Source organism: Nestor notabilis, unplaced genomic scaffold (genome assembly GCF_000696875.1).
Source record: "Nestor notabilis isolate BGI_N333 unplaced genomic scaffold, ASM69687v1 scaffold11272, whole genome shotgun sequence".
NCBI classification, from domain to species: domain Eukaryota; kingdom Metazoa; phylum Chordata; class Aves; order Psittaciformes; family Psittacidae; genus Nestor; species Nestor notabilis.
In genome coordinates this window covers 70,330-81,305 of record NW_009917945.1, presented here as the reverse complement: position 1 = coordinate 81,305, position 10,976 = coordinate 70,330, and the positions used below count along the sequence as shown (strand labels likewise).

At 37.0% G+C, this 10,976-nt stretch overlaps 1 protein-coding gene across 1 annotated transcript in view; it reads left to right on the top strand.

Annotated features, from left to right (window-relative positions):
* The window catches only part of LOC104401789 (LIM zinc-binding domain-containing Nebulette), a gene marked incomplete at both ends in the record, with an annotated part of 110,177 nt that overhangs the window by 68,694 nt on the left and 30,507 nt on the right, over positions 1-10,976 (top strand). Inside the window, one exon of the mRNA XM_010009481.1 lies at positions 74-158. Within this exon, the coding sequence (XP_010007783.1) occupies positions 74-158 (85 nt within the window). The remainder of the gene's footprint in view (positions 1-73; positions 159-10,976) is intronic.

Here is a 10,976-nt window from a genome sequence, read left to right as displayed (position 1 = left end):
AGAGTGCTGGGATGCATCTGACTTTCTAGCATGTGTAAATATTTACCATTCGGCTTTGTGCTTCTTCTTCTAGACATTACCCAAAGCAATCCTTCACTACAGTGGCCGATACACCAGAAAATCTTCGTCTGAAGCAACAAAGCGAATTGCAAAGTCAGGTAAATCAAATAATTCTTTTGTCTTACTAATATTAGACTGTCAGTCCACTTCTCTATAATTTTTTTGAAATAGAATTAGTATTTCTTCCTACTGATATATAGTAGCACTCTAATTTGTTAAAATACGCATAAGTTGGTATAACACTGCAAACTTGCTTTTATTTCATTTACACTAGTTACCATACTATTGTAAGTCCATTGACATAACCAAAATCCTGCATTTTCAACCGTATACAAAGTATCTAAGTATTTTTTAATGTTTGAAATGTTATAGCTCAACCCAGAGGGTTCATTTCCCTTAGACAAACTGTCATTGTTAGCTTGCTTCAAACTTAATCATAAAGTAGCAAACATTAGCAAACATTAGAAGCCTTTAATATTTGTCAACAGAGAACTGACCAAATAATCAGTTTATGGATCTGTTATGTCCTCTGTGAACTCATATATAGAGCAGTCTGCAACCCAGTTGTGATAAATATGTTATAAATAAAAACTTATATAGGTTAATAAGAAATCCTTTGAAATTAAAATGTAAAAATAAAAGGGGGGGGGGAGGAAAGGAAGAAAATGACAATAGACTTATGTGACCCAAACATGATGTTTGTTTACTATTGTTGCTTGGTAGTCCATAAGATACAGTTGTTACTGATAATAATTCCTTAATTGCCCCTCGTCCTCCTCTTCTCCTCCCTCCTTCCCCCAGTTTCCTGCTGTTTGATTTTATGCGATGTTGGAAGTTGGCCTGGCTGTGTGAGACAACTGCTAACATTTGGTTGCGTTTTATTTTTTGAAAGTCATGGGGTGTTTTTACTCTTGTGGAGTAAATCCTAGTCTAGATTTAGTTGCAATCTCTCATTATAAATTGATAATTATCACTGTCTATTAACGTAAGAAAAACCTGTAGTGGAAAACAGACAGGAGACAATAATAGCTTTCTTATCTGGGAACTCTCTGTAGGATAAGGGGCAAAATCAAAGGAGTGCTAAAGAGAAATGATAGCACAGACATTTAACATGCTATGTATTTTTTGAAGTTCTTTACCTTTTGTCAGTACAATTATTGATTATAAAGAATCAATAGATTATTAGCGAAATTCTTTCATGCTGAAATTCTGCTGTTTGGAAAGAGGAGTTTGTGGAACATGTATCTCCTCTTGACTTCAGTGGATTTTGTTTCATTTTCTTGTACTTCAGTGGTTCTGCATACGATAGTTACCATTTTGTCACAGTGTTAATAGCGAACTATACTTTATACAGGTTTGTTTAAAAGAATATAAACTTTGACACCACTGTTTGTTTGTTTTGTTTTTTTTTTTTTTTTTAGTGATTTGATGGAAAACATTGGTATTCAGGAGAATAATAAAATTTTATTCCTCTTTCTGTCAGTTTTTCACTTTATGGTCTTTTGTTTCTGTGCATGCATCATGTGGGTATGATATCTGTGCATGTGGATATATACAAATCTCAGGCGAAAACTTAAAGCAATCAGGTGTACATTTTGCCTATGGCTACCTTTATCATCTTATTCATGGGTTATCAGTTATACCGTGGTCGAGTTTGCCTGCTGGGATTTTAAAGGTTCACCTACACGAGTCTAATTTGGTGACAGCTCTCCAGCGATGGGCTGAGTGGAAGAGAATCCAGCTGACTTCCTCATGGCTATGTTACCTGCTTTAACTGGAGAGCTTGTTTGAAGTTGATTAAGAAAAGTATGGATGGGAGGAATCCTGTTTGGTTATTTAGAGAGGACAGCTCTCCTGTATGAAATCCCGACAGATCAGAATCTCATTTAGGAAATGTACCTTGCTTAAAGCAGTCCACTTTCTCCATGGTAATTGTGATAATACCTTGAGGGACTAGGGGCTATTGAGAATTGTCAGGGAGGTGTAGAAGTCAGATGGTAGTCATCAGTTTGAGTTAAGAGTAATGCAGTAAGGGCTGAAATAATTTCTGGTTTATGACTGTGGGCTATCACAGTGCATGTTGAGCTTTGTGCATCTCCAGTTTAGCTTGCACATTCCAAACTTGCCTGTATCAATTGTCTGTCTTGGCTAAATGTTGACTAATCCACGAGTGTAGTCTATTTCCAGAGCCTGTAAGAGCAATAGCTTTCCCTAACCTATTTGAAACATGCTGGCAGGGCACTTTGGAAGTATAAGGGAACTTGTTCTGGTATTGTTCTTTATTTGTGAACAGAGAACTTGGTATTCTAGGACTGGATATGCAATAGCAATGAGAAACTTGGAGTCTGCTTCTGTATAAACGTCCTGCAATTGTTCACAATGTGCTGGCATGAAATGTTAGATAAGGATCTCCATTCAAATTAAGGGTGGAGAGAAACCCTTAATTTGTACAGTGTGCCTTTTTTCAAGGTTATTAGGCATCAGAAGATTTGCAGTTGATGCAAATATTGTCTTAAATTATAAGGGCACAAATTTACCTACTTGAAAGAAAGGCTGTAATGTTTCTGATCATAATTTGCTTCCATGGTGTTGATTCATATCAGAACTGCGTAAAGTAGCCTAGCCTGTAAATTGTTTTAATGCTGAGATAAAGATTCCAGAGATTTTTCATAAACCAATCTAAATCTTGTCATAAAATAAAATGTAAATTATGAGTAATTTCTATAATACTTTGAAGAGTATAAGGACAGAGAAATTGCCACTCTGAGTAAGCCCTATTGGCCATCTAGTCTATCATCCTATCTTTTCAGAGAAAGTTGCAAGACTCCCAACTGAAACAAATACATGATATATAATTTGCCATTGTTCAGGCCTCATTCTATTTCAGTAGAAAGAAGTGTGTACATGGCTCAAGGAAAGCCTTTCACATGAAACCAAACTTGGCTGGATAGAATCACATTATTACTACCTTCCAGTATTCATCAGAGCTGCTTGTGCCTCCTGCCAATACAGTGACAATTTGGGACTGAACAAATTCTGTGTTAAGTAATGTAAAAAATTATATTAACTTTATATATAAATGCTTTTCTACAGTAATAGCTGCTTTATAGTTTCTAAGTAAACATCTTCATTGCTTTTAGTTCTGAAGAAGCACAACCCTGTGTTTAACTGCAAGCGTCTTTTCAAAATCTGTAGCTTTAGAACTATTGTTTATCTTACTCAGAAAAGCAGGAGGAATCGGTAAAGGAAACACCATTAAATATTGTGTAAGTTAAAAGATACATGGTTTTGAAATCTGTTGTTTTCGTTTTCATTTAAGCAGCAATTGACAGCATTTTAAGTTGAAGTGTTTGGTCCTCTATCAAGGATCCATTAAGGTCAGCATCAGGTGCCAGGCTGTCATGTTGACATAACATGATAAGAGTAAAACAAATAAAACCAAAATACTGTTTTCTGGAGGAGTCAATAGAAAACCGATTGCTCTTTAGAACACTTGAAAAATTATGTTGTTAAGAAGTCAAAGGGCAACATTTAAAAGCTTTCCAGAGAACCTTCTTCTTCTATACAATATAATTTCAGGGTTTTTCCTTCCTTTAGCCTTTTGTTTCCTTGGGCTTTTATTCAATTGTGTAGTTCGAAGGAGACACAAATGCATTTTAGGAGAGGCTCCAAGTTTGATTTCCCATTCTGGAAAACTCCCTAGTTCAGTGTGCTGCCTGACTGAAGAAAAATGAGTTTTAAGACCTTTCATTCTCTAAATAAAGAATATAAACAGGGAACTAGTGTCTCAAACAAGATTTTTCTTTACACCTCTCTATGAAAAATTCATCTTTACTTTGTTGGGGGCTTGTGCATTCTCTTACTCCATAGCATGTAATGGGTATTTACACCTGCACTTGCTTCTCCTAGATAAACTCAGCCTGTAGCTGAGTTTATTCTTATAAACTTATATTGTTATAAGTTACTGATAATTTATCTCAGCAATGTTTACTTGGGCATTTTCTTCAGGTACCTTAGCTACTGATCTCTCTAACTTTATAACAGTGTAAATTGCTCTGTGACCTTTAGTTCTTGTCTGTGGCAATGCTATGCAGATAAAAGCAGCAACTCCAGTTGAACTTGCAGAAAGAAACTGAGATGTTCTGCAGCAGTTCTTGGCAGGAAGGCTATGTAAGTGTTGGATCAAAGGGAGGGCCAGTGATGAAGGTGGGTTCTCATACTTCAACACTTTTGGAGAAATCTACTTTCTGCTAAGTCTTGGGAAACTTGATACAAATCACAGGTATCATACCACTGCTTTCTTGTCCTAATCTCTGGGGACACAGCCTAAGGCTGCTGTCCCTGGAAACTTCCAGTGCTCCTAAAAAGGTCATAAAATGTTGATTTTTAAGAAGTACCACCTTTCCTTACATAGTCTCCTTAGGAGATATATCCGAGTGAATGAGGCTATTACTGTTATAATCTGGTATTTTAAGAGTCCTTACTATCTGAGGAATTTCTTGTGTTTGTATTTTTATCTGCTGAGTCTCACAGGAAAAATCATGGTAATATTGAACAGTTGGAGGAGAGCAGAAAAGGGAATGAAAAATCCTTATGGTCAGATGTTTGCCTCTGGGATGGCCATACTCTTCCCTGTTCAGGTTGAAAAAGAGACAGTCTGCCTAGTGTTTCCCTGCGAAAGCACAAGAGATGATGGGTGTAAAGTGAAATACAGAAAATTCCGTTTAAACATAGGGAAAAACTTATCCAGTGTGATGGTGACTGACCACTGGCAGAGGTTGTCCAGAGAGGTGGTGGAGTGTCCATCCTTGGAGATTCTCGGAGGAGGACTGGGCACAGTCCTGAACAATCTGCTGTAATTAACTGTGCTTTGAGTAGAGTGATGCACGAGATGATCTCCAGAGTTCCTCTCCAGCTTCAACTGTTCCCAGATTCTGTGGTTCCCTTCCATCCTGTCCTTCCTCAGATTCCTCTTCACCATTGCTGTTATTATTTTTCTTGGTGCCTTCTCCTTGCCTCTCTGTTCCAAGAGTATGTGTTAGCAAACCTCCAGGCAGATTCTTTTTATTAGCTTTTTTCCTCAATTTATTAAAAAGCTTATTCAGTTTATATGCTCTGCTTTTATGAAGTCTTTGGAATGAAGTGCCACAGTGAATGCCATTGGGGAATGAAATGCTGGATGGATTACTAAAGCAGACTTTTAATGGATTTCCTGGGGTACCCTGAGTAAGCTCATTGGAGAAGTCATGGAGAAAACAGTCGTAGGAGCTAGAGGCAAAGATAAAAATATCCTCCTTAAGCTGAGGAAAGGAGGAAGAAATATGGGATAGCAAGCAGAGAGGCCTGACTATAGCTTCATGTGTAATTTTCTAAGTTGTGCCAGAGGACCCTGGAAGAGCATTTCAAGACTGGATTTTTCCAGATAGCCATCAGGCACTGATTATTCTGAAACCAATCCACCATATGTGTATGAAGAGAGAGGTGAGAGAAAGGGAAAAGTGCAGGCTTCTCAGTTGTCTTCTTGCTATTACTTGTGAGTGAGAAGTCCTGGAGTAGTTGCTTTGGCTTGTGCATTAAAATAAACCCAGATTGCCTGCAGGAAGTTTTCCCTTGCTCCCCTGTGAGCCCCTGCACAGTAGCATTTTGTAAATCATGCTCACCTACAAAATGTGATTTTTTTTATTCAACTTGTGGTATGTTCCTTCTTCGCCTCTGAAGCCTGTTTAAATGACTTGTTTTATCTGTGTGAGTCAAAGGCATAAAAATCATTCTTGATGTGAATAATACAAAGCTTGAGAGGAGTGCAGGAGGCAGAATGTATTTCAGCCTTCTGGGAAAATGGTCGTCACCTATTCTGATTGTTATCTTGCTGAGTATGTGATGGAATCTTCTACATCCTGTCTGCACTAGACTGCTCCCGTTACTGTGCTGCCATATATCTACATCGTTTCTGTGTGTTTTGGGTTTTTTTCTCCCTCTTTCTTTTTCTCTTTTTTCCTTCTTGCAGTTACTACACAGGCTTACACAGACTCAAGATGTGAAAGTAGTGCTTTAAGACAGACTTGCATGTGAACATCTATGGAAAATGTCCATCTGTCTAGCTTTTCAGCTTTTCACTGTTGATTTGATGATATAAAAGTGACATTTTTTTTTCATTAGTGTTTGTTCTATTGTTAATATTGGTAGTGATTTGAAAACCTGATGTAATTTGTTTTTTTTGGAAAGACCAGTACTGAACTACATTTAAGGAAGCAGAAAAACATTTGCAGAGACTCAGAAGCAAACCAGTTCCTCTGGCCAAAAAGTTATGAAGTCTATAACATATGCAGTTGCAGGAAAAAAATCACCTCTCCCAGTGCCAAGAATCAAAATTAGGATGCAAAATATATAAAATTTTATAGTATATGCTGATGAGAAAAAAAAAAAGTACGTTTTCTCTTTCACATGTCTATTTCAGATGCACATCATGTTTAACTGTAAAAAGTGAAGGAATAATACATTTACATGAAATATAATGGGTAATTTTTGTGGTAGGATGAGGGCAGAGTGGTCGTGATTGTTAAATAGATAACTTACTGAGCGAACCCATTTTTATAGACTTTCTTATGACATCAAATCAATGTACAGCAAGTAGGACATCCTTAATAGAAAATCTTAGGATCAATAAAATTGAAAGCGATTCAGACCACCTTTACTTGTACAACTGGCAGTAATAAGAAAGGGGACAAAGGAGAACCACAGAATTCATAGCTGTTATTTGTAAGCTGAGTTGTGGAATTCTTAACTATATTAGCATTAGTATTTGAAATGTCTGTAACTTTTTTTGAGGAATGATTAATAAAAATATCAACTTAAAAATTAAGATGTTATCAGAATTTCTATGATTTCTGGGTGGGGAAGGAATGGGAAATATTCACTGAACCTGGGCTATCCTAATGTATATGGTCTTTTTCATGTCTTGTTCAGTTTCTTTTCCAATCTTCTTGAGCTTCTGTCTGCTGTTTATTTTTTGGAACTAGGTTTTTAAAATGGTTGCTCTGTGCAACAATGTTGCAGGAAATTGGATGCTTTTTGGTTATGTTTTTGTTGCATTACTGCACAGCATATAAACCCACATGAAGGAAAAAAAAATTGTAGAGAATTTAAGATGAACAATGAGAACAGAACAATCATCATGGGAAGTGAGGCATCCAGGGGACTGCAAATCAGACGCGGATAACATGTCTGCACTGCTAAGTAACAGAGGGCGAGGAAGAAATTTCTGATCCCAGTGACAAGTAGAGTGTACTGGCTTATGTCCACACTGTGTATGACTGGTCCCCTTATAATCATATATGTATTTTTCTGTTTCATAATGTTTGAGGTAATATGTCCGTTGCATACCAACCTGTCAGAGTGACACTTGTCCATGAAACCGGATGGCATATGAGGAGTTTGTGGGGTCAGTGTCCTCTTGATTGTGTGAAATTCCTGGTCAGGTCAAAGGGAGCAAAACTGCTGCAGGAATGTCCACACTGCCTTTCAGGAGTGCTCCCTTGACTGAAGTAGACACTGAACTGTGCTTGGTCTTGCCTTGGGAATGGCGTACAGCTGAGTCGGGGAACACACTCAGCAGTGTTGGGGTAGTGAGGTGCCAGAACTGAGTTCATTCCCTTGCCCCTCCTATTATTGGAGTACTTGTACCAATGAAGTCTGTCAAAGCTAGAAAAGGAGATCACATCACTCTTTCTTTCCTTTCTGAGCTTCAGATCTATGTCTTTTGGAGGCTGCCACGTTTAATCAAAAGGGGTGTATGAAGTCTTGCTCCCTATTGCTGACACTGCTTTTTTTTTTCCTGAAACACTTCGTACTTATTGTGATCAGTAAGAGGGAATTTGATTTGATGGGTGACTGGTCTGATCCAGCGTGGAGTATTGGTAATGTCAGCATTAAAAGGAAGGACAGTTAAGGAGCATGCCTTTACTTATTCACCCTGGGATGTAAAAAAAGGAATTTTCAGGAATATGTTTTTAGACAATACACTGAATTAGGAGAACTTGTTTTATTTTCTTGATGTTGCCAGTGTCTTCTTCCAGGAAGTTCTTAGGCTTTGCCCTAGACTTCCATTTGTGTAATGGCAGGGATAAATTATCTGTTTTTTTCCCCCAGCTAATTGTAGTGGCTGGCATATTTAATTATTTGAAAGTGGTATGTAAGTATTTTTGTTAATATCCTTTCATCCAAAGTAAAAGCTCAACATTTTCTTTTCCAATGTGAAATTATAACAATGAATTCTTCGTACATCAAAGCATTGGATTAACCCATTTGGCATTTCACATTGTGACAATTAATGGCTTCCATTTAGTTCCTCATTTTAAGCTCATATCTTTTCAGAAGTACTGACCTGTTTCTTACTCACGAACAAAGCTAGTCATCCATCTTTTATAATGAAACCAATTTTTATGTTCATCTGTGGCATTTTCTTAACAAACTTCAGAGGTTCTGGACTGAGAGTTTCTAGAGCCGAGGTTAATTTTTCTCTTCATTTTTTCTTGTCCTTATTCTCATGGCCTTACATTAACATGTTGAAAGAATGTGATAAATGACTGTATCTCTCCTAATTATATTTTTTCGTTGAAAATGTTTTTAGTCCTTACCCCTTTGTAAAGTTTTATTCCATAAGGATGAGCCACTTTTACTGGTGTTTTTTTTCATGTTGTTGCTACAAGCCCAACCTGTTTGTTTTTCTCGTTCAAGGGATTCTTGAGAGTGATCGTTGCTTGCAATGTTGTGTTTTGGAGATATCCATGGTTCTCTTTCAAAGGATAAAGCAAGTTGAAAGTTTTAACATATGTTTGAGTTTACCAGTAGATTGAGAGATCAAATCCTAGTCTAACATACCTCTGGAAATTGCCTCAATTGGTTTGTCCCATAATTGAATATTTTTTCCCAATAAACTAGTTGCATATTTCTGTTATGATGGGAGTGTAGAATCAGAGGACAGAATTTTTATGACTGTGATTGTGTTTCTTTTTATTCGATTCTGTGATTTTTATTTTTATTTTCTATTTTTTCATAGAATATGTGCACTCTTTAGGTCTGTGTTGGGAAAAAGGAAAATACTGATTTATCTACAGACTTCTCCCATGTGATTAACTGTGACATAAGTCTGCTTTTGAAGAGCCTTTATAAGTATGCATTTTGTTTAGCAGTTATTTGTATCTGCTAAAAATATTTTAAATTGTTAAAGATTTCTATATAACAGTTGGGAGTGGCTGAATTTCTTTACTTTTCCCGTTCTTTTTTTTTCTCCCCCCCCCCCCCCCCCCCCCCCCAAGTGTGACAAAAGAAGTCTACCCAGTTGTGTATCTTTGCTTTGTGTAAAACAGCTGTCCCCATTGTAAGCATTGGCAACAGAGTAGTACCCTTTACACCCACTATTAATTCTGGTTTGTGTCTGTATTTGTTCTGGAGGTGGCCTTAAAAGAAATGACCAGTAAAGCTGCTTAATAGAAGAAATCCAAGCCTGTTTAGAGTGTTGCATTGTCTTAATTGGAAGTCTTATAAAACAGAAGCTCTAAGGAAATGAAATGGCAAAAACAGAGTTTTAGCCTTAGTGCTGAAATTAAAAACTGAGTAAACCTCTCTCATTCCCCCCTGTTCCTCAACAAAACGTAGTACTGTGGCTTCTGGATTTTAAATAGCAGCAGAAGGGCTTTATCTGCTCAAGGAAGAGAGACTGTGTGTGCTTTGAAGCTCTGTGGATGTTCTTTTCTGGTTGCATCTCTCTTTGACTTTGTTTTTCAGTTCTCAATAATTTCTGACCTTCTGTAGTCTGAGCTGTCTCCTCATGGTGCAGAGAGCACTTGTAATATGCTGAGTGTGACTGTGAGAAGGAGAAAGGAGAAACTGGCCTTGGCTTGCCTGGTGGTGCAAAGCCAAAACAACACATGAATCAGAAATCGCATGGTATTAGGCCTTTCAGAGTATGTGGAAGAAGAAAAGCAGAAGGGTTCCTGGGCAGTCCTACCCCTTGACCCCAATAAAAGGCCATGAGTGTTCGTCAGCATTTTAGTTGGTCATTTTCCTGATGCTTAGGTTACTTATTGATGGGGCCGTTTTAGATCCAAGAAATATATTGTCCTCCTGATTTATTCTCGGATGGTGCAGGGACCATTCAGAGTTCAATGATTTCTTGTAACTGCTGCCTCGCAGGATGGATTGAGGTCTGTTCGGGATGATAGTTTGTCAGGTAGTGCTATGCTTGCAGGAGATTACGTTGATGGGCTTTCAAGTGAAAGGGTCAGGAAAGAAAGGAAAAAGAGTAGGATTAGTATAATGTTTAACCTTGCCCAAAACAAAGTGAGTGGAAGAAAATACTAAATGCTTTCATTGCACCAAATGTTAGAGCTTTGAAGATATTTGGTGGAAACACAGTTTTTTTTCCAAAGATTTAATGTTAGAATTTGCCTGGAGCACAGATTATTTTTTCCAGTAGCTTACTAGAGTGTAGATTTTGAAAGGAAAAATACATAAGCTGTTTTAATTAAAAAAAAAAAAAAAAAAAAGGGAAAAATAAAAGTTGTTTTAAAAAAAAAAAAAAAAAAAAAAAAAAAAGGGCCTGCTGTTGCTCACTGCCTCTTCGGGTCCCTTGTCACTGAATAATCAAACCAGAAATTTAAATTAAAAATACTAGTTTGATATCATTGACCAAAATGTATATATGTTGTATGTATATAAACTTGCAGTTCACTTTATTTAGAATATAAACATTTCTGTATAAATATATCTACATGTAGTATATTAACTTTTAATATCTTGTGAATTAAAAGTAGTTGAATTTCATGTGAAAGAAAATAATTTCCTTGGGTAAAACTAAGCATAGATTCCCATTCCCCCCCCCCCCACAATCGTGAAAAAAATACCTTAAACATTAA